At 48.7% G+C, this 23,776-nt stretch overlaps 1 protein-coding gene across 13 annotated transcripts in view; it reads right to left on the reverse strand.

Moving 5' to 3' along the window:
• Window positions 1-23,776, reverse strand: part of PLXNA2 (plexin A2) — a 3,799,727-nt gene that overhangs the window by 528,413 nt on the left and 3,247,538 nt on the right. Inside the window, exon 27 of one of the 13 annotated variants that reach the window (XM_068269781.1) lies at window positions 23,112-23,206. The exons of the other annotated variants lie outside the window; for them this stretch is intronic. Coding sequence (XP_068125882.1) covers window positions 23,159-23,206 — 48 coding nt within the window. The 3' untranslated portion in view covers window positions 23,112-23,158. Of the gene's footprint in view, window positions 1-23,111; window positions 23,207-23,776 lie in introns of those variants that run through there. 13 annotated transcript variants of the gene reach the window in all.

Genomic DNA, 23,776 nt, shown 5'->3' on the forward strand with positions numbered 1-23,776 from the left:
AAGGTTTGAATATTAGATCCTAGGATATACAATTTAGATTTATTTATTTTGTAATATGAGATTTTAGAGAACAGTTCAAGGTCCTTAAGTAAATAGGGTAGGAATTTTAGTGGATCTGGTATTGCTAGAATTGTGTCATCAGCAAAAAGGCCAATTTTGTGTGTGGAGTTGGGGCAAGGGATTCTTTTTTTTTTTTCAAAAATCAATTTTTATTGAAATTTTTCAAAACAGGTTAACATAACACATCATGTGATACATTGGAATGAAGAATACTCAGGTACATTAGGTACATATCTGGTGTGTGGTACACCCGAAGAGTATGAGCAATAGAATTTAAACGAGCAAAGTCAAGGTGGTACACTTTAAAACGAACAGCTAAATACCTTAACAACGAAGCTTATTCACATAAGTCCAATATACTAAAAGCTAGGACTGTTAGTGGTGTTTGCGGTAAGAAGTGTAGGGGATGGGAGGGAAAACAGAAGGAGGGAGGGAGGGGGGAGCAAGGATGAACCTGTGTCTAGGGGATAGACACTTAGGGCGGGGAGGTGGAGGGGAAGGAGGGGAGGGGAAAGACATAAGGACGGGGGGAAGGTACCAAAATTCTCATGGAAATAAGCTCTTTATCCTAAATTGTGGTTTAATTAGTCTAGGCGGAGCTTAGGGCGATATTGTGTTGAGGGAGTATGGTCCGCTAATACAGTTGTGGGAATGGTTATGTGGGGTGTACTGAAGAACCCGACAAGTAATTGGAGCACTTGTCAGAATCGCAGAAATCAATCCATATAGCCCATCGTGCAACGAAAATGTCATTTTTGTTCTGGGCAGATAATACTAGTTCATCCATTCTTTTGAGATGATCGACCTGCACAATTAGTTCAGCTTTAGTGGGAATGGCCTGCTGTTTCCATTTCCGAGTAAGGAGGAGACATGCACTAATGAGGATATATCTAAAGATAGATTTTTTGGCCCTAGAGATGGAGCCCGGGATGGCAGAGAGCAAGGCTATCTCGGGGGTACAGGGCATAGGGGTTAGGTAAATAAGATTGTGCAGATCGAAGACATCTGACCAGAACGGGCGAATATGTTTGCATTTCCACCAAATGTGGAAGTAGTCACCTATTTCATTACTACATCTCCAACAGAGGTTTGAGGAGGAAGGTTGGAATTTAGCCAATCTAGCTGGATCCTTGTACCATCTGCAGATGATTTTGAAGTTTCTTTCCTGGGCATCTATGGATGGGGATAGTTTGTGCGCTAGGGCGAAAATTTTGTCCCAATCTTCGTTATCCAGTTCCCTGCCTAGGTCCCTGTGCCAAGTGTCCTGTAGTTTCTGCAGGCAGTCATCGCCATTGGAAGCATTAAGGATAGAGTAGACTTGTGCCAGCATATGCGAGGGTTTATCCTGCATACAGCACAATTGTTCAAACGAGGAGAGGGCTCTATGGATCCTAGCCTTAGGTAGGAGGGAGGCGTAAAAGGTTCTTACTTGGGAGATAGTAAGCCAATCTGGGTTAGGAGTATGTGTGCTAGCTTTCCAGAGTTCAGGTGGGAGTAAGGAAGATTTAGTTGTAATATGCCTAACCTGCGGCCATTTAATTCTATCGTGTCCCAGGAATGAGTTCCTACCTATACCTGTTCCGAACTCGCTATTGTCCAGTAAAGGTGTGAGAGGACTTGGAATGGTGGATAACTGAAATTGAGAACAATATGCATCCCATTTGGATAGGATAACTGCAGACCAGTAGGGCAGGGTTTGGTGGAGGGGACGCTTAGATTTCGGGGACCAGAGTAGAGCTCTCTGGTCGAGGTCTTGTGAACCCTTTTCAAGTGAGACCCACTGTTTCTGTTGCCTGCCATGGAACCAGTCTAATATCAAGATTAATTGAGCAGCAATATGGTATCTCTTCATATCTGGTAAACCCAGTCCTCCCTCCTCCTTTGGTCTGTGGAGTAATTTGAATCGGACTCTCGGTTTTCTGCTATTCCATATAAAGTTCCTAATTCTACGCTCAAGCAAATTAATATAGGTACGGGGCAGCGAAATGGGGATAGCCTGTAACACATATAGAAGTCGTGGGAGAATATCCATTTTAATGACATTGACTCTCCCCAGCCAGGACAGGTGCAATTTATCCCAGGATTGCAAGGGATTCTTTTTATTGCTGAGTTTGATTTAATTTGAATTGCTAGTCTCCATTGTAAGAGTGAAAATTAGTGAGGAGAGGGGACACCCTTGTAGGGTTTTCGGTTGTAATGTTAAATGGATTAGAACTGAAACTTGATGAGGTTACTGTTGCTGTTGGTTGAGAACATAGGGCCATGCAGAGGTGGCCTTTGGGGGGGGGGGGGGGGGGCAAGTGGGGCGATCGCCCCAGGCCCCACATCTGAAGAGGGCCCCGCATGTCATGCCCGCCATACCATGCTCATTTTGGTGGTGGTGAAGGAAAGGTCTACAGAAGTCTAGCTGTTTGTGTTCTGAGCAGTGTGTCATTTATGAATACTCAGATCTTCCTATTTTGTTGTGGCTGAATGGAGTAATGGTTAAGGGCTCTGTCTCTGACACAAGAGACCAGTGTCTGCTCTGCCTGTTCAGTAAGCCAGCACCTATTCAGTAAGAGACCTTGGGCCAGTCTCCCTAACACTGCTACTGCCTATAGAGCGTGTCCTTGTGGCTGCAGCTCTGGCACTTTGAGTCTGCCAGGAGAAAAGCGCAATATAAGTGTTCTGTGTTTGTTTGTTTTATGCACCTTATATTTTGCACCAACCTCCCTTTTATTGCTTAGGTTTTTGTCTTTAGCATGCTTTACTGTACTATGCCGTTTTCATTTTTGTAATTAATTTCTGCACTGACATGAAGCTTGCCAAATGTCAAATTAAGGTAACATGCAAGAGCCTCAGCCTGATGGCCCCAGGGGCATTTAGGTCAGTCGAGCATGGACTGAAGCCAGAGGGGGCTCAGGCTGGAGCCTCCAGAGTGACTGGGGATTGGTGCTAGGTTTGATGGGGAGCTAGGGATAGGTAGAGGCTGGTTGGGGAGCTAGGGATAGGTACAGGCTGGCTGGGGAGCTTAGGGTGTGTGCCAGAATGGCTAAGGATGGGTGGTAGGCTGGATGGGGAACTGTGGATGGGTGGTAGGCTGGCTCGGGAGCTGGAGGTGGGTGCTAGGCTGCCTTGGAGAGCTGGAGATTGTTGCTAGGATAACTGGGAAGCAAGGGATGGGTTCTAAGCTGGCTGAAGAGCTGGAGCTGTGTATTCCACTGGCTGGGGAGATCAGGATAGGTACTAGGCTGTCTGGAGATCTGGGGATGGGTGCTAGGCTGGCTGGGGAGCTGGAGATGGGTACTAGGCTGGCTGAGGAGCTGGGGATGGGTGCTAGTCTGGCTGGTTAGCTGGGGATGTGTGCTAGGCTGGCTGGGGAGCTGGGAATTGGTGCTAGTCTGGCTGGAAAGCTAAAGATGGGTGCTAGGCTGGCTGGGGATGGGTACTAGGCTGGCTGAGGAGGTGGGGATGGGTGCTAGTCTGGGCTGGGGAGCTGGGGATGGGTGGTAGGCTGGCTGGGGAGCTGAGGATTGGTGCTAGGCTGGCTGGAGAGCTGGGGATGGATGCTAGGCTGACTGGAGAGCTGGGGATGGTTCTAAGCTGGCTGGAGAGCTGGGGATGGGTGCTAGTCTGGCTGGGGATAGGTACTAGGCTGCCTTGGAGAGCTGGGGATTGGTGCTAGGCTGGTTGGACAGCAAGGAATGGGTTCCAAGCTGGTTGAGGAGCTGGGGATGGGTGCTAGGCTGGCTGGGGAGCATGTGTGCATAGATTTATAAAATATGGAATCCCCATTCAGCCTAGCACCCATCCCAGGCCAGCCTAGAACCCATCAGTCGGTTATAGGCCACTAAATCAATATAACAATAATTACAATACGTAATGTGATCAAACGGCGAATGGTAGTATCATTGGCCATTTGTTTACATTACATATTGTAATTGTTCCTATATTGGTTAGCTTAGTGGCCTTTAACAAGTTTTTAAACAATAATAAGGCATATTGCATTAGAGGTGGACAAGCCCGTGAGCGTGGTGGTATGGTTTATGGCCTACACTTATGGCTCTAGGCCCCGCGTACTCTAAGACCGCCTCTGGGGCCATGATACCACTGACGATATTCCCCTTAAAACCAAAACCTTAAGTGTATTGTTTAAAAATCCCCAGTGAACCCTGTCTAATGTCTTCTCTGCATCTAGAGAGAGATACAGAGAAGGCGCTTTATTTAACTCAGTTTATCTATCATAGTTTATCTAAGGATATTGATCAATCTTCTTCTCCCATCACTTGATTGCCTACCCTTCGTGAACCCTACCTGTTCATTTCCAATCATACATGGTAAGATGTTAAGCAGTCTAGATGCAATAAGTATAGCTTTGTGTCTCCATTTAAAAGAGATATGGGTCTGTAGTTGGAGGTGTCCTTCCCTGGTTTTGGAAGAATGGTTATGTTTGCAGCTAATAATTCCTGGGGAATCAGACCATTTTGCATAAATGAGTAAAACAAGTTAGTTAATCTTAGAGCTAGAGTTGTTAGGAAGGTTTTATAATGGTCATTGTTGAAGCTGTCTGGCCCTGGGGCCTTATTGGGTTTCATGGTTGAAATTTTCCATTGATTACTTCTTCTAAAGTGACTGAGCTATTGAGGTAATCCAGGTCAGTAGAGGATAACTGTGGTAGGGAATACGGATGATTGGAAAGAGCAAATTGCGTTCTGCCAGAATTTGCACATTCCGCCATCGCTTAATTCCGTCGCTATGAAAATTCCGCCGGATTTTTACGCAATTCCATGGAATTCCGGATTCTGACGGAAAAATTAAAGTAATCGCAAATGGAACCTTGTTTATGCTAAATGGTAGCCCATAGACCCTATTGACTGTTCCCTTAGTCCTTTTCCTCCCTTCCTCCCGGAGAGAGGAGGAGGGTATTGTCTTCCAGGGAATTGTAGGATTTCAAAAGCCAGCTTACATACATTGGCCGGAAATCAAACCCAGGTTGTAACGATCAGTGTAACACAGAAAGGATCTGATTACCGGTGAACTGCAGTCTCACCAGGAATACAAAATATACCCGATTATTGGTGATCTGCAGTATCACCGATAATCAGATATATCTACTAACCTCTGGACACCAGAGAGAACAAGTGGGTGTTATATGCAACAGTATACTTTGAGTACTTCTCCAGAAGTATGTTCCTTCCTAAGGCCTAGACTCTCCAGGGGGGAGGAGCTAGGTTGCGGGTAGGAAGGACAGAGCGTGAGTGACACCTGAGAGGGAGGGTGTCACTAACAGGTCTGGGAACTGCCTCTAAAAGTAAGGCCAGTTCTCGAGGTCGGCAAGCCAGGTCGTTAACACACAGACAGATAAGGTACAGATTCAGAAGGCAGATACGGAATCCAATAGACAGACAGGGTTTGGCAACGGAGTATCAGAGTAGCACAGTACAGGCTATGAGTAAGGATTTTATCCGAAACATGTCAGCCAATTTTCTGTATTTGCAAGTTGGATTAAAATAAAAAACCTTTGGATCATACCAGCGAGTGTGCGGACATCTTCACTGTGTTCCTGTTCTGCTGTCCGGTATCCAGCACCTTGCATAAGGTATCAGAGGTAGAGTGGACTTCCTCTATTGCCTCCCCTAAGTGCTGGACCAATGGCAGGTGGTGAAAATGTCAGCTGACCCGCCTGGTCAGCTGACCCTTTTCTGGCTGTCATATAAGCTTTGCCTCTCAGCGCGCGCGCGCGTCCTTCTGAACCTGTGTGGACTAGCAGTCCCAGCCACACCAGACATGTTTTGCAAAGTATCAGCTGACTCGGGCGTGGGAGCCGCCGCACCACTTTCCAAGCAAGCGGTGGACTCTCCGCGTCCAACCACCATGTCAGGGGTATCGCTATACGTACAAACCGCCGCGTCCAACACGGACTCCTCCGCTCTGCCTAAGCGGCATGCGTCGGTTTCTTCGCATTGTGCCGCCATGTTGGATGCGGAAACAGCCGCCTCACTCTGAGCCCTTGCGGCGGCTTTTCCGCGTTTCCTCACTGTACCCCCCCTGAGGAGTGGACTCCGGACAGCTCCTACCAGGTTTCTCAGGATGCAACGCGAGGAACTCCCTTCTTAATTTGTCCGCATGCATGTGACATTCAGGTACCCATGATCTCTCCTCAACACCATACCCTTTCCAATGAACCAGATATTGTACTGAGTTCTGAACTATGCGTGAGTCTAAAATCTTCTCTACTTCGTACTCAGGTTGGTCATCTATCATCACAGGAGGAGGAGGAGTGGGACCCACATGAAATGCTGGCTTAAGCAGGGACACGTGAAAGGATCTCACGCCGCGCATACAGGCAGGGAGGTCAATGGCATAAGTGACATTGTTGATCTTTCTAGTTACTGGGAATGGACCCACATACCTGGGCCCCAACTTAGCTGAGGGCTGTTTCAAGTTCAAGTGACGTGTGGACACCCAGACTAAATCTCCTGGAAAAAAACTCCACTCTAAGGAACGTCTCTTGTCAGCTTGACCTTTTTGACTTTGAAACGCCTTCTCCAAATTATCTTTCACAATTCACCATATATCTTTAAATGACCTTTGCCAGGCCTCCAGAGCTGGAAACGGAGTGGAGGCGACTGGTAATGGGGAGAATTTAAGCAACTTCCCAGTCACTACCTGGAATGGACAAAATCCTGAAGAGGAACTTTTTAAATTATTGTGCGCAAATTCTGCGAAGGGTAAAAACTTGACCCAATCATTTTGCGCTTCTGCAACGTAACACCTCAAAAACTGTTCCAATGATTGGTTGACTCTTTCCGTCTGACCATTGGTCTGTGGGTGGTAGCCCGACGAAAATGACAGTTCCATGCCCATTTGGTGACAGAATGCCCTCCAAAATCTGGAAACAAATTGGACTCCCCTATCTGACACGATGTTTTCCGGAATGCCATGCAATCGGAAAACGTGGATGATGAACAAATCGGCTAATTCCTGGGCCGAGGGGAGTCCTTTCAAGGGCACGAAATGGGCCATTTTGCTAAAGCGGTCGACTACCACCCAAAAGACCAACATGCCCTCAGACCTGGGGAGCTCACCCACAAAATCCATGGATAAGTGGGTCCATGGCTCACTCGGGGTGGGCAAGGGCTGCAATCTTCCCACAGATGCCAGTCGGGAGGGTTTACTCCTCGCACACACCGCACACTCTCTAACAAACTCTTTGCAATCGGCTGCTAGAGACGGCCACCAAGCGCTTCTGGCTACAAGGTCCTGTGTTCTGGAGGCCCCAGGGTGTCCCGCATTCCTGTGTGAATGGAACATCTGCAAAATCTGAAGACAAAATGACAGTGGGATAAACATAACCCCTTTGAGCTTCCCCTCGGGGATGTCCTGCTGAAAAGGACCTAAAGTCTCTGTCCAATCTTCCCAAGTCTCAGTTGTAGCTAATAGCAGTCTCTGTGGGACAATGGTCTCTGGGAGGGAGGGCTGTGCTGTCTCTGGCTCAAAGCATCTAGACAGGGCATCTGCCTTAATGTTTTTGCTCCCTGGGGTGTACGTAATTATAAATCTGAATCTCGAGAAGAACAATGGCCATCGAGCCTGACGGGGGCTTAATTTCTTGGCTCCCCCGATGTATTCCAAATTTTTGTGGTAAGTGTAAACTGTAATTGTATGTTCTGCTCCTTCCAACCAATGACGCCATTCTTCAAAGGCCAATTTGATGGCCAGGAGCTCCCTGTTGCCTATATCGTAGTTTCTCTCTACCGGAGAGAACCTACGAGAAAAGTAGGCACATGGGTGCAATCTACCATGCAACCCTGACCGCTGGGACAGCACAGCCCCTACCCCGACCTCTGAGGCATCCACCTCAACAATAAAGGGAAAGGAAGTGTCAACGTGTCTCAGGATGGGTGCAGAGCAAAACAAATCTTTCAAAGTGGAGAATGCATGCAGAGCCTCTGGAGACCAGTGGGTGGTATCTGCCCCTTTCTTAGTGAGACAGGTGAGAGGTGCAATAACAGTGGAGTACCCCTTTATGAGCCTTCTATAGTAATTGGCAAAGCCTAGAAATCTCTGAAGAGATTTCAACCCCACTGGTTGAGGCCATTCCAACACAGCAGAAACCTTGGCAGGATCCATAGACAGGCCCGAGGTGGAAATAATGTACCCTAAAAAGGTGACAGATGTTACCTCAAAGATGCATTTCTCCAATTTAGCGTAAAGCATGTTTTGCCTTAGTTTATCCAATACAAACTTGACATGTGTCCTGTGCTCAGAGAGGTTGTTAGAAAAGATAAGTATATCATCTAGGTATACCAACACAAACTTGCCCAATACCTCCCTGAATACCTCATTAATCAGTTCCTGAAAGACGGCCGGGGTGTTACACAGCCCGAAGGGCATCACCAGGTACTCATAATGCCCGTCGAGCGTGTTAAAGGCCGTCTTCCATTCATCGCCCTTTCTGATCCGCACCAGGTTGTATGCACCCCGTAAATCCAACTTTGAAAAGATCTTAGCGTCGGTTATCTGTCTAAACAAGTCATCTATCAAGGGCAAAGGGTAGCGATTCTTTACTGTGATTTTATTCAGGCCCCGGTAATCAATGCAAGGCCGCAGGCCTCCGTCTTTTTTCTTAACAAAAAAGAAACCTGCGCCCGCAGGCGACCGGGAAGGGCGAATTAACCCCTTGGCTAAATTTTCACGAATGTATTCCTGCATGGCCACTTTCTCTGGTCCAGACAAATTGTAAAGATGGCCCCTAGGGGGCATACAACCCGATCGGAGATCGATGGGGCAATCAAAGGGGCGATGTGGAGGTAACTTATCTGCAGCCTTGGGACAGGACACATAAGAATACTCGGAATATTGTGCTGGTACCCCCTCCAACTGGATCCTGGTCTGGCCCAGTGTCACTCTCCCTAAACACTGCTGAAAACAGTGAGTTGACCAGCTGGTTAGCTGACCGGTAGCCCAATTAATCTGTGGAGAGTGTAAGTGCAGCCATGGCATGCCAAGGATCACTGTGGAGGTGGTCATGTGTAACACAAAAAACTGCAGTTTCTCTTTATGTAGCACCCCTATAGTGACTTCCACCTCTGGTGTCTGAGACAGCGGATGATTACTTTGCAGGGGGGAATCATCTACTGCTGTAACCTGAATGGGTGGTTCTATTGGGGTGAGCGGAATACCCAATTTCTTTGCAAATTCGAAATCCATAAAATTAGCTGCAGAGCCTGAATCAGTCTTATCTTCCCACGTAACAGTACAAGGAAGAAGTAACCGTTTATCTTCTAGGGGTGAAAACTGCACGCCTAGGGTACTACCCCCAATCTGCATTGGCTCAGGAGGAGGCGAGATGGAAGGAGATGGAGTCACAGGGGACGCCGCGTTAGATACCATCCTCACATGGCTACTACCGCGGGTCTGCCGTTCTGTAACGATCGGTGTAACACAGAGAGGATCTGATTACCGGTGAACTGCAGTCTCACCAGGAATACAGAATATACCTGATTATTGGTGATCTGCAGTATCACCAATTATCAGATATATCTTCTAGCCTCTGGACACCAGAGAGAACAAGTCGGTGTTATATGCAACAGTATACTTTGAGTACTTCTCCAGAAGTATGTTCCTTCCTAAGGCCTAGACTCTCCAGGGGGGAGGAGCTAGGTTGCGGGTAGGAAGGACAGAGCGTGAATGACACCCGAGAGGGAGGGTGTCACTAACAGGTCTGGGAACTGCCTCTAACAGTAAGGCCAGTTCTCGAGGTCGGCAAGCCAGGTCGTTAACACACAGACAGATAAGGTACAGATTCAGGAGGCAGATACGGAATCCAATAGACAGACAGGGTTTGGCAACGGAGTATCAGAGTAGCACAGTACAGAATCAGTAGGCAAATACAGAGTCCAGGAATGAGCAGAGTTTGGCAACAGGATAACAGAAATAGCAAGGTACAAGATCAGAGTTCAGAGGAATAGTCAGGCAGGCAGAAGGTCATAGCAAATAATACAATTCAATGTGCCTAATGCTAAGGTGTGAGCTCCTTGATGTCAACACCTTTGGAAACTATAGAACACAGATACAGACAAGGTCAGACAAGGTCTGAGTGCTACCACGTTGTGATCGCAACGACAGACAACCAGAGAATGACCAGCACCCAGTATATACCTGTATAGTAAAGCGCTCTCCAGCGCCTCCCCTAAGTGCTGGACCAATGGCAGGTGGTGAAAATGTCAGCTGACCCGCCTGGTCAGCTGACCCTTTTCTGGCTGTCATATAAGCTTTGCCTCTCAGCGCGCGCGTGCGTCCTTCTGAACCTGTGTGGACTAGCAGTCCCAGCCACACCAGACATGTTTTGCAAAGTATCAGCTGACTCGGGCGCGGGAGCCGCCGCACCGCTTTCCAAGCAAGCGGCGGACTCTCCGCGTCCAACCACCATGTCAGGGGTATCGCTATGCGTACAAACCGCCGCGTCCAACGTGGACTCCACCACTCTGCCTAAGTGGCATGCGTCGGTTTCTTCGCATTGTGCCGCCATGTTGGACGCGGAAACAGCCGCCTCACTCGGAGCCCTTGCGGTGGCTTTTCCGCGTTTCCTCACACAGGTCTAGTGCTTGATAGGCAGCTCTCCTCACCACTATACCACCACCAACACTACATGCTGAAGACAGCCTAGCATGTACCATTATGATATATCCAAGAGAAAAATGAGCTTGCTTAGGGATTTGTAGGATGTCAAAAGCCAACTCACATACATTATACTTGCTAGGCTGGCTTCAGCATGTAGCATTGTAGTGTGTTGTGGTATAATGGTTAGGATACCAGCCTACCAAGCGGTAGGCCTGGGTTCGATTCCCGGCCAATGTATGTGAGTTGGCTTTTGACATCCTACAAATCCCTAAGCAAGCTCATTTTTCTCTTGGATATATCATAATGGTACATGCTAGGCTGGTGGTGGTGGTATAGTGGTGAGGAGAACTGCCTACCAAGCACTAGACCTGGGTTCGATTCCCGGCCAATGTATGTAAGCTGGCTTTTTTTTTTTTAATCCTACACTTCCCTGGAAGACAAGACCCTCCTCCTCCCTCCGGGAGGAGGGAGAAGGGAGGCAAAGAGATAAGGAAGTCTGTCGAGCACAAATTCTTCTTATTAGGCAGAAATCAATTTGGTGGGAAAAAAAATTTGCATTCCGTAAAATTCCACGGAATTTCACATTTTCCGCGTAATTCCTCCATAGTGGTCTACCAATTCCGTTCCGTGAGAACAGAACGGGATCACCAAATTCCGACCGGAATCACGGAATTCGTAATTCCGCGGAATCCAGCGACCATGCCTGGTAGGGAAATATAATTTAGGAAGGCAGAAATTGAGTCTTGGGTTGTTCGACTCATTTTGGGGCCTTAGCTAAGAACATTAGAGTAAAAAGAAAAGTCTCTTTCATTGGCATTCATCACCCTCCAAACATCAAATAACTGTTCCTTGTGGAGAGTGTTCTTTAAAGAAGGAGTTTTTGAATGGTAAGGGTGGGTGGCATCTATTTTGTTGTTTGCGCATGTTGAGGTCACCTCCAAGTATGAGAGTGCCTTGTTGTATACACTTTATTTTCCTAATGGAAGACTTAATAAACTTTAGTTGGTTGGTGTTTGGGGCATATATGTTGGCAATTGTGTATTTATGGTTGTTAATCTTGCTTGGTCATCTTTTATTACTTTAGTGATTGATACTGCAAGGTTTTGCTTGAAAGCGATCAGTAGTCCACTCTTTTTCTTATGAAAGTTATTAAAAGTTATGTGCTGGAATCCCGGTAAGACACATTAGTGCTGATGTTTATCTAAGAGATGTGTTTCCTGGAGCATCAGAATGTCCGTGTTTTGCCTTTGCAGTTCTTTAGTTAAAGATAATCTTTTGACAGGGGTGTTGAAACCATTTACATTGAGTGAGGTGATATTTAACACCGTTTGTTGTTTGATGGAGTGGAGCGTAACATATGTAGTGGAATACTAAACAGTGGTGCTCATCACAAGCTCGTCATCACGGCTCTTTTTTCACGATCATGGGCTCAAATGAGCTTTTTGTCCCTAGGTTTTCACAAAGGACTTGGGGACATGATCTGCTCATGGAGGAAAAACGATTTAGCCATTTATTTAGAAAAGGGTTCTTTACAGTAAGAGTGATTAAGATATGGAATGCATTGCCACAGGAAGTAGTTATGGCAAATTCTATATCTGTATTTAAAGGGGGCTTGTAACGATCGGTGTAGCACAGAGAGGATCTGATTACCGGTGATCTGCAGTATCACTGGAAATACAGATATATACCATATTATAGATGATCTGCAGTACCACCGATAATCCGATATACAAGCTAACCTCTGGACACCTAAGCAGAGTGTTTGGTGCAAACAGTAGTAATGAGAGGACTGAGCCTCAGAGCAGTAAGGAGTACTGCCCAATTCCTTCTGGACTCTCCCGGAGGGAGGAGTCAGACTGAGAGAAGGAACGACAGAACGAGAGTGACACTCAAGAGGGAGTGTCACTATCAGGACTGGGAATCGCCTCTCTCTAAGTGCTGGACCAATGAGAGGGCTCAGAATTGTCAGCTGACCAGCTTGGTCAGCTGACCTACTACTGGCTGCTATATAAGCTTTGCCTCAGTGTGCGTGTCACTCTGAATCTTGGAGGACTATCAGTCCCAGCCACACCAGTACTGCCTTGCAATGTATCCAGTGAACCGAGCGTGGGAGCCGCCTCTAATGCGGATTCCGCTGCTTCCAATGCGGATTCTGCCATTCCCAAGGCGGATTCCGCCGTTCCCAATGCAGATTCCGCCGCTCTGCCTATGCGGCATGCGGCGGTTTTTCCGCGTTGTGACGTCATGCTGGACGCGGAAACAGCCGCCTCACCCTGAGAGACAGCGGCTTTTCCGCGTTTCCTCACAGTACCCCCCCCCCCCCCCCCCCCCCCGAGGAGTGGACTCCGGACAACTCCTACCAGGTTTCTCGGGATGTAAGGCGTGAAACTCCTTCCTTAATTCGTCCGCATGCATGCGACTCCCAGGAACCAATTGTCTCTCCTCAATGCCATACCCTTTCCAGTGCACCAGATATTGTACTTAGTTCTGTACAATGCGTGAATCTAATATTTTCTCTACCTCATATTCAGGTCGTTCATCTACCATTACAGGAGGAGGAGGAGTGGAGCCCACATGGACTGCTGGTTTGAGCAGGGATACGTGAAAGGACCTTACCCCACGCATGCTGGCGGGAAGATCAACAGAATACGTAACGTTGTTGATCTTCTTAGCTACCGGGAACGGACCCACAAACCTGGGACCTAGCTTATCTGAGGGCTGTCTCAGAGTCAAGTGACGTGTGGACACCCAGACCAAGTCTCCTGGCTGGAACCTCCACTCTAACGAGCGTCTCTTATCAGCCTGACCCTTTTGACTCTGGAATGCCCTTTCCAAATTACTCTTCACCGTCCACCAGATGTCTTTAAATGCCTTTTGCCAAGCTTCCAGGGTTGGAAATGGAGAAGAGGCAACTGGCAGAGGGGAGAATTTGGGCGACCTCCCTGTCACAATCTGGAATGGAGAAAAACCAGAAGAAGAACTCTTTAAATTATTCTGTGCGAATTCTGCGAAGGCCAGAAATTTTACCCAGTCATCTTGTGCCTCCGCAACGTAACATCTTAAAAACTGCTCCAAAGACTGATTAATCCGTTCAGTCTGCCCATTAGTCTGTGGGTGGTAGCCTGACGAGAAAGACAACTTCATGCCCATTTGGTGGCAAAATGCCCTCCAGAATCTAGAGATGAATTGGACTCCCCGATCTGGCACTATGTTTTCCGGAATGCCGTGCAGCTGGAAAATGTGGATGATGAATAGGTCAGCCAATTCCTGGGCCGAGGGGAGTCCTTTCAAGGGCACGAAATGGGCCATCTTGCTGAAGCGGTCGACTACCACCCAAATGACCGACATGCCTTCAGACCTGGGGAGCTCACCCACAAAATCCATGGACAAGTGGGTCCATGGTTCACTCGAGGCGGGCACAGGCTGTAAGGTACCGACAGATGCCAGCCGGGAGGGCTTACTTTTTGCACAAATTGCACATTCCCTAACAAACTCCTTGCAATCAGCTGACAGGGAGGGCCACCAGGCACACCTGGCTACAAGATCCTGCGTTCTGGCTGCTCCGGGATGTCCAGCATTTTTATGCGCATGGAACATCTCTAGGATCTGGAGACGGAAGGGCAGGGGAATGAACATAACCCCTTCAGGCTTCCCTTCCGGGATGTCCTGCTGGAAGGTGCTTAATGTCTCCTTCCAGTCTTCCCAAGTATCGGTTGCAGCCAGCACCAATTTCTGCGGAACAATAGACTCAGGGATGGAGGGCTGTGCTGTCTCTGGCTCAAAGCACCTGGACAAAGCCTCTGCCTTAACGTTTTTGCTGCCTGGAGTGTAAGTAATTATGAATCTGAACCTTGTAAAGAATAACGACCATCGGGCCTGACGGGGACTTAATCTCTTAGCTCCCTCGATATATTCTAAATTCTTGTGGTCCGTGAAGACCGTGATAGTGTGCTCTGCTCCTTCGAGCCAGTGACGCCACTCTTCAAAGGCCAGTTTAATGGCCAGGAGCTCTCTGTTGCCTATGTCGTAGTTCTTCTCTGCCGGAGAGAACCTATGAGAAAAGTAAGCACAGGGATGTAGTCTTCCCTGTAACCCTGATCGCTGAGACAGCACAGCCCCTACCCCGACCTTCGAGGCGTCAACCTCAACAATGAAAGGATAAGAGGTGTCAACATGTCTTAGGATCGGTGCGGAACAAAACAATTCCTTCAAAGTGGAGAATGCATTCTGAGCTTCAGGAGACCAGTGGGTAGTATCTGCCCCCTTTTTTGTGAGACTGGTAAGGGGTGCAATGATCGTGGAGTACCCTTTTATAAACCTCCTATAGTAATTCGCAAAACCCAGGAATCGCTGAAGGGCTTTCAACCCCACAGGTTGCGGCCATTCCAGGACAGCTGTGACTTTAGCAGGGTCCATTGACAGACCTGAGTTAGAAATCACATACCCCAGAAACGTGACGGATGTCACCTCAAAAATACATTTTTCCAACTTGACGAACAGCATATTTTGTCTCAGCTTGTTCAGCACAATTTTGACATGGCTCCTGTGTTCAGAGAGATTGTCAGAGTAGATCAGTATATCATCGAGATATACCAGAACAAATCTGCCCAACACCTCTCTGAATACCTCATTAATTAATTCTTGGAAGATGGCTGGCGCATTACACAACCCGAAGGGCATCACTAAGTATTCGTAATGCCCGTCGGGTGTGTTGAAGGCCGTCTTCCATTCATCGCCCTTTCTAATGCGGATCAGGTTGTATGCACCCCTCAGATCTAACTTTGAGAAGATCTTAGCATTAGTGACCTGTGAGAACAAATCGTCTATCAATGGTAGCGGATAACGATTCTTCACCGTGATTTTATTCAGGCCTCGGTTATCGATGCAAGGTCGAAGACCTCCAACTTTTTTCTTAACAAAAAAGAAACCGGCCCCTGCAGGCGACCGGTAGGGGTGAATGAACCCTTTGGCTAGATTGTCACGGATGTATTCCTGCATGGCCACTTTCTCCGGTCCAGACAAATTATACAGGTGACCTCGGGGAGGCATACAACCGGCACGGAGATCGATGGGGCAATCGAAAGGGCGATGAGGAGGTAACTTATCAGCAGCCTTGGGACAGAATACATCAGAGAATTCAGAGTATTGCTCGGGAACCCCCTCCACTTGAATCTTGGTCTGACCTAATGTCACTTTCCCTAGACACTGCTGGGAACAAAAGTCTGACCAACTGGTTAATTGTCCTGCAGCCCAATTAATCTGTGGTGAGTGAAGCTGCAGCCAGGGCATACCTAAGACAATTGTGGAGGTGGTCATGTGTAAAACAAAAAAAACTCAATCTCTCCCCATGCAGTACCCAAATAGTGACTTCCACCCCTGGTGTCTGAGACAGCGAACGGTCCCTTTGAAGCGGGGAGTCATCCACAGCAGTAACCTAGATAGGTGGTTCTACTTGGGTGAGCGGAATGCCCAACTTCATTGCAAATTTGAAACTCATAAAATTAGCCGCTGAGCCTGAATCAACAAAGGCCTCTGTGGCTTCAGATTTGTCCCCCCATGTAATTGTACATGGAAGGAGCAAATGTTTTTCTTTTAGGGGTATAAAACGGGCACCTAGGGTGTTACCCCCTACAACTCCTAGGCAGTAGTTTTTCCCGGCTTATAAGGACAGTTTCATACCCTATGCCCCGCCCTCAGCGCAATACAGACACAACTGTTCCGTCATCCTCTGTCTTCACTCCACCTGGGACAATTTTGATCGAACTATCTGCATAGGCTCGTGTGGAGGTAAGACCGGAGCAGATGAGACTGAAGAAGATGATGCTGCCTGAGGTGTAGCGTAAGACACTACTCTGACGCGTTGACTACCCCTGGTCTGTTTTTGGTAGCGCAGCCTACGGTCAATTCGGATGGCCGCTGAGATGGCCTCATCGACTGTTCTGGACTCGGGCTGACTTAGCATCAGGTCAGAGACCTCATCGGACAGCCCTGACAAAAAACAATCTAGCAGAGCGTAAGTGTCCCACCTGGCCGTAACTGACCACCTCCTAAATTCGGCCGCGTAATCTTCGACTGGACCCTTGCCTTGACGTAAAAACTTGAGCTTCCGCTCAGAAGTCGAGGCAAGGTCTGGGTCGTCGTAAATTACCGCCATGGCTTTAAAGAATTCCCCCACCGAGGTAAGAGCTAAGTCACCGGCAGGCAAATTGTACGCCCAGGTCTGGGAGTCACCAGATAACAAGGTTTTAATAAATATGACCCGTTGGGTCTCAGTCCCCGAAGATCGGGGTCTCAACTCGAAATATGATAACACTCTACTCTTAAAATTCCGAAAGTCAAACTTGTGGCCGGAAAATTTATCAGGTACGGGCATACGTATGTCATCACTATGAGGGGATCGCACCGAATCAACTGACGTCTGGAGGGTTCGCACAGAGCCTGATAAGGCATCAATTAATGCTTTGTGCTGGCCCAGTGCTTGATGGATGTTATCCACCGAAGTGGCAAGCACACCCAGAGGGTCAGCGCGTGCGTCCATCTGTTTTTTGGGTCTGGCGTTCTGTAACGATCGGCGTAGCACAGAGAGGATCTGATTACTGGTGATCTGCAGTATCACTGGAAATACAGATATATACCAGATTATAGATGATCTGCAGTACCACCGATAATCCGATATACAAGCTAACCTCTGGACACCTAAGCAGAGTGTTTGGTGCAAACAGTAGTAATGAGAGGACTGAGCCTCAGAGCAGTAAGGAGTACTGCCCAATTCCTTCTGGACTCTCCCAGAGGGAGGAGTCAGACTGAGAGAAGGAACGACAGAACGAGAGTGACACTCAAGAGGGGGTGTCACTATCAGGACTGGGAACCGCCTCTCTCTAAGTGCTGGACCAATGAGAGGGCTCAGAATTGTCAGCTGACCAGCTTGGTCAGCTGACCTACTACTGGCTGCTATATAAGCTTTGCCTCAGTGCGCGCGCGCGTGTCACTCTGAATCTTGGAGGACTATCAGACCCAGCCACACCAGTACTGCCTTGCAATGTATCCAGTGAACCGAGCGTGGGAGCCGCCTCTAATGCAGATTCCGCCGCTTCCAATGCGGATTCCGCCGTTCTCAAGGCGGATTCCGCCGTTCCCAATGCGGATTCCGCCGCTCTGCCTGGACGCGGAAACAGCCGCCTCACCCTGAGAGACGGCGGCTTTTCCGCGTTTCCTTACAGGGCTTAGATGCTTTCCTTGCATTGAAAGACATCCATGGCTATAATTACTAGGTAATGCCCAGTGGTGTTGATCCAAGGATCTTATCTGATTGCCATATGGAGTCGGGAAGGAATTATTTCCCTTTTTGGACTAATTGGACCGTGGTCAACAGGTATATGTGAGGGAGCGGGCTGGTGTTGTACTTTATTTTCTGGTTGAACTCGATGGACATATGTCTTTTTTTAACCCAAATAACTATGTAACTAACCTTTTCTGGGGGAGGGCCCCTCCCTTAGCTGTGTCACCATTTTGGAAACTGAGACATGTCAGACCTGCAGCATGACTGCCATTCATCTCATGAAAGCAAACCTGTACAATAAATCTCTGTGTTACAAACACAGGAAAAGAAAAACACATAAAAGTGAAACACAGCAAAACAAATCGTTTCTGACCCAACTTCAGACTCCTAACATAACTATCAGCCAGCTATCAGTGGTGCTCATCACGAGCTTGTGATCACTGCTACCCTGTGATCATGAGCCATTTTTCGTGATCGGCTCTTGATCACGGATGCCAGTTTCGAATGCAATGCACACGTGATTGCATTCGAAATCCGGCTCATGGTCACGGGTAGCCATGTTTACGAATCCAGAATCACGGTAACCAGGAAAATTATCTTGTATGATGTCAGGGCCCTAGCAACCAATCAGAGGAGGGAAGCCTCTGCCCTCCCCTCCTCTATACAAGGTGGCATCCATCTTGAAAATCTAGCCCTTGCTTGACTCTGGTAGTGCCGAGAGCTTCTCTGTGCTATCTGGCTGTGAGCAAGTGCTTTCTACTTAAAAACAGTGCAATTTTGCTATTTTACACCTGTACAACACTTATGGAGGAGAAGGATGAGTTGCTGGACTGTCCATATGTGCCAGCACAGTTCTCCTTCCAAGGCAGGTCGGAGGAGGAGGAGGCTGTGGTAGAGAGGCACAGCATGGCGGCAAGGGGCAGGGCCAGCAGTGGGCATGGAAGAGAGGAGCCACAGCCCACTGCTTCAGCCACCACGCAACCCCAAACCAGAGGGAGACCGGCACCCCTTTCCAGCCATAGGGGGGTGTTCATGTCCCCAATATGGACATTTTTCCATATCTCCCCACTGAATGCAAGCTTTGCAGTTTACAATATCTGCCAAGATGGGTACCTCAGGCCTCCATAACCACTTGCGGACACATCACTGTGCACAGTTTGGGTAGTTTGAGAGGATGAAGGATGCTGCCAGTGGTCAGAGCAGGAGACCCACTGCACAACCTTCAGCAGCAGCATCCTGCCTTTCTGCAGTGTGTTTCTGTAAACACACTGCTCCCTCCAGAACTCTCACCACCATTGAGACTGGTGAGGGCAGCCAGTCCTCCGTGACTTCCACTGCTGCCCCGAAAGCTCCCTCCTCAGCTTCCCATGCAAGCAAGCGGCAGACCCTGCACAGCGACGCCTTTCCGGATGTGACCAAGGCTCTGCCTCATGGCCACAGGCACATCTGGTTGCTTGCCCGGGCCATGTGCTCCCAGCTCCTACCATACTCCCTTATGCAGGAGGGGAGTGACATGCGTGCGCTCCTGCAGTATGGGATCCTGGAGTGGCATATCTCCAGCTGCCACTTCTTCTCCCGCATGGCAATTACAGCACTGCATGAGTTTGTGGTGGCAAACATGGCTCGTTTGCTCCACCACACCGTGGCCATGCGGGTCCATGTCACCAGGGACTCATGGAGCTGCCAGTTTGGGATATACTGCTACCTGTCCTTCACCACGCACTGGGTCAGCTTGGTCGAAGGGGGTGAGGCCGCAAGTGGCACAGCAGCAGCAGCATCCCAGTGGGTGGTGCCACCCCACGGGGTCAGGAGAGATGCTGCTGACTCCTCTGGTCCAGTTCCTTCCTCTGGCACACCCGCCAAGAGGCCCCACCTCAGCAGGAACATGAATCCCCACCACTGCCAAGTGCTACTGGAGATGACCAGCCTGGGGAAGTAAAATAGTTTGCCATTTCCACCGCTCCACCACTGCCTCAGCAATCCTGGTCGACCTGCAGCAGCGTGAGGGCCTACCACAACACCGTCTCATCACTGATGTACCTACTCGCTGGAACTCCACCCTGGCGATGTTGGAGCAGCTGTGCCAGCACAGGAGGGCTGTCACCTGCTACATCATTGAGGAGAACGTCTCTGGCACCACACACCTACAAGTCATTCCAAATGCAGATTGGGGCAGATGTGTCAGGTGTGCCTGGTGTTGGCTTCCTTCCTGCAGGGAACCAACAAAGTAAACCAGGAATGGGCATCCTTCTACGAATGGGTGTCCATGGTTTGCCTACTGGACAGGGCAATTTGCGATCTGCTGGAAGGGGCAGGGGCAGCCCTGACCCAGGTGGATCAGCAGGCACAGTCCACCTCTGAGGAGGAGGACTTGCAGTTGATGGAGGTTGAGTTGGAGGTCCCTGACCTTGCTGTTGAGGGGGAACAGCAGAGCACAGCTGCAGTGGTGCGAGGGTGGAGAGGGAAGGATGATGGTCAGCAGGCACAAGAGGACAGGCGTGTCGTCTCGGTGGGGGGGAGGGGGATGATGATGAGGCTGCTATGGCGGACCTCTTCCCCATTGCTGTGCACATGTTGCCCCCCCAGGGTGATCCAGATGTGGCAGAGGGAGGACCTGACTTGTTCCTGTTGTCTGTTTGTCCGGAGCAAACGCTTGCTGTTGCCTGAGGCTAGGCAACTGATTAGCAAGCGTTTTCTGTTATTCATTTGTTTGTGTTTCTGGGTTCATTTGTTAGTCAGGGTTGGCGCGTTTTGTCTCTGTTGCGCTTCTCGTGCGGAGACCGCGCCATTAACGTGTTTTGTCTCTGTTGCGCTTCTCGTGCGGAGACCGCGCCATTAACGTGTTTTGTCGCTGTTGCGCTTCTCGTGCGGTGACCGCATTTAGCTAGTGCATTTGTTATTTTCCTTGGCGTTCTGATCATTATTGTTTGCTGTATCTTTCTTACTATACCTATGCTCTGTCTTTACTCAGTCTTGTGTCACTGTTAGCAAACGCCATTCTTGCGATTGCTCTCCCACTTGGTCTTCGCTGTTGTGTGTTCACCGTCGCCAGGTGGCGACTAGATTGGTGGACGTACATACATTCTGTCTCTGTGCTCACTCTCTCTAACTAGGGGCTATCTTTCCCTGTATTGCTTCCCCTCGTACAATGCCTATCTGGCATCTGTGGCAGTGCAGAGGGTTCATTCCTCTGCACTCCACAGCTCCATCTGCCGGTGGGAATTCCCCTCTACAGGTGCATTGCACCAAAGCTGGGTTCTGTTATTCAAACGCTTGTGGAGGATTTCCGCAGTGTCAGCGCACATCTTGTGCGCTAACCACGGAGATAATTCCCCATTCGTTACACACCTATACTGCTGGTTTTGCTAAGGCTTGGGGCTGGTGTACCGGGCTGGCTGTGTGCTCTGTTGTGCATGCTTGGCTGTGTGTGCTTCTGCATATCGCAGCGTTCTGTGCTAGTGCATTACTACCGCCGTGACCTCTTAGCACTTTACAAAGTATATAGCCATGTCACTGACTGCCCTCAGAGGAGCTCACCATCTAATCCCTACCATAGTCTAATGTCCTACTTAATTATGTATTTTTTGTTTATGTATTTTTATTTTTATTTTTTTTTTTTTGGGGGGGGGGGGGGGGTGTAAAATCTACCTCTTTCTACATTGAATTTTTTTTGTTCTTTTTTGTCCATATTGACATGTAAGCATCATGCAGTTGGCTCCACCCACATGTCATGGCACCATCCTGACCCCACCACATGCCATGGCCATGCCCACTTTCCCACGCAATAATCACACCTAAGCGGGTTGGGGCCTCAGCCTACAGTCCGCTTGGGGCCACAAAAACCTTAGCTGCACCCCTGGCTGCAACGGGACAAGGACAGTTGAGGGTGACATGGCTGAAGAAGCTGGACCAGCAGGAAGGTGGCTTAGACTTTGATTCTCCTGTGTTGCTCCCATTGGTGTTGGTGTTTGGAGCTCAGGTGTCTTATCAAAACCGTTGTACCTATGTGGGTGTTGGACTTCCCACGACTCAGAGTCCTTTGGCATATTTTGCAAATGGCTTTGCTGTTGTCAGAGGCAGACACACAAAAAAATTGCCACACTGGTGACCTTTGGTTTGACAGCATTCTGGTGGTGGTGGTAGTAACAGCAAAAGTTGGCGGGCGTGTGTGCTGGCTGACCCCAGTTGCTGATTCATTCTGTGTGGCAGTGCCACTACCTCCATTTGATGATCTCCCCCTGCTAGTTACAACTCGTCTCATCCTCTCTGTCTCACCATCTGAATTATCCCCCTCTTCTAAATCTCTTCTTGTGGGCACCCACGTCACGTCCATGACGCCTCTAAAAAGGCACCAGCAGCAGGTACATTATCATCATGACACCTTAAAGGAGTTGTCAGAGGAAATAAAGTAAAATGAATGGTACTTACCGGGGGCTTCCTCCAGCCCCAAGCTCCCAGGACCTCCCTCGCCGCAGCTCTGCCCGCAGCCGTTTGCCGGAGCTCCAACCCGGTCCCAGGCGATGACGTCAGAGAAACCTGGAGGTCGCTCTGTACTGCGCCTGCGCGATCGGCGCTGTCAATCACCGCCACGTGGGCCGGAGCAGACTGCGCAGGAGCAGTAGTTCTGCGCCTGCGCAGTCCGCTCCGGCCCACGTGGCGGTGATTTACAGCGCCGATCGCGCAGGCGCAGTACAGAGCAACCTCCAGGTCACTCTGACGTCATCGCCAGGGAACGGGTCAGAGCTCCGGCAAACGGCTGCAGGCAGAGCTGCGGCGAGGGAGGTCCTAGGAGCTTGGGGCTGGAGGAAGCCCCCGGTAGGTACCATTCATTTTACTTTATTTCCCCTGACAACTCCTTTAAGTCCATGTGTGTACTGATGCCTGACTGAGACATATAAGGTGGTGTAACATACAGGATCTTCTCAAAAAATTTGCATATTGTGATAAAGGTCATTATTTTCTGTAATGTACTGATACACATTAGACTTTCATATATTTTAGATTAAAATACACACAACTGAAGTAGTTCAAGCCTTTTATTGTTTTAATATTGATGATTTTGGCATACAGCTCATGAAAACCCAAATTTCCTATCTCAAAAAATTAGCATATTTCATCTGACCAATAAAAGAAAAGTGTTTTTAAAACAAAAAAAGTCAACCTTCAAATAATTATGTTCAGTTCGCAGGATCAGATGTTCCAGTAAAATACAGTCTAAAAAATGATATTCCACCTGCGCTCTCCACTGTAGGTGTTTAGTTCCTAAAGAAAGTAAGAACTGAAATAGCATAAATCTGTTTGTAGGTAACAGTTAATTTTGCAATATAGATATAGCACCCAAGTGCAAAGCAGCCACTGATGAAACACCCTCAGTGATGTTAAACAACACACCCCTCACCGACAGTGAAGGGGCTCACCAGATTGTTGCCACCTCAGATAACAGGTGGGTCTAGGGCTGTCTAAAAATCACACACAGTTTCTCCACAATAAGCTCAATTGCCTACTTCTCCATAGTTCAACACACAGCTTTAATCCAGTTCCATAAAAGACATAAAAAACAAAGCACCATAGCGTGATACTGTTAAATACAGCTCATCACGCTAATTCTAGAATTGCACTTACGTCTGCAAAGGTATAGAAAGCATATCTGGCCACTAGGCTGTCCAACCGGGTACTCTGAGTTGCAACACCGCAGCGTCCCGCTCTCCCTCAGTCAGTTTCCTCTCACACATCGGCCGGCTGTTTCCTAGTGACGTCACAACGCTCTGGCTCCGCCCTATGTGGTTCGTCCAATAGGACTCATCGGCAGGGCCGGATTTGGACTTCCCAGTG

This window comes from Hyperolius riggenbachi, chromosome 2, assembly GCF_040937935.1.
Source record: "Hyperolius riggenbachi isolate aHypRig1 chromosome 2, aHypRig1.pri, whole genome shotgun sequence".
Classification (NCBI taxonomy): domain Eukaryota; kingdom Metazoa; phylum Chordata; class Amphibia; order Anura; family Hyperoliidae; genus Hyperolius; species Hyperolius riggenbachi.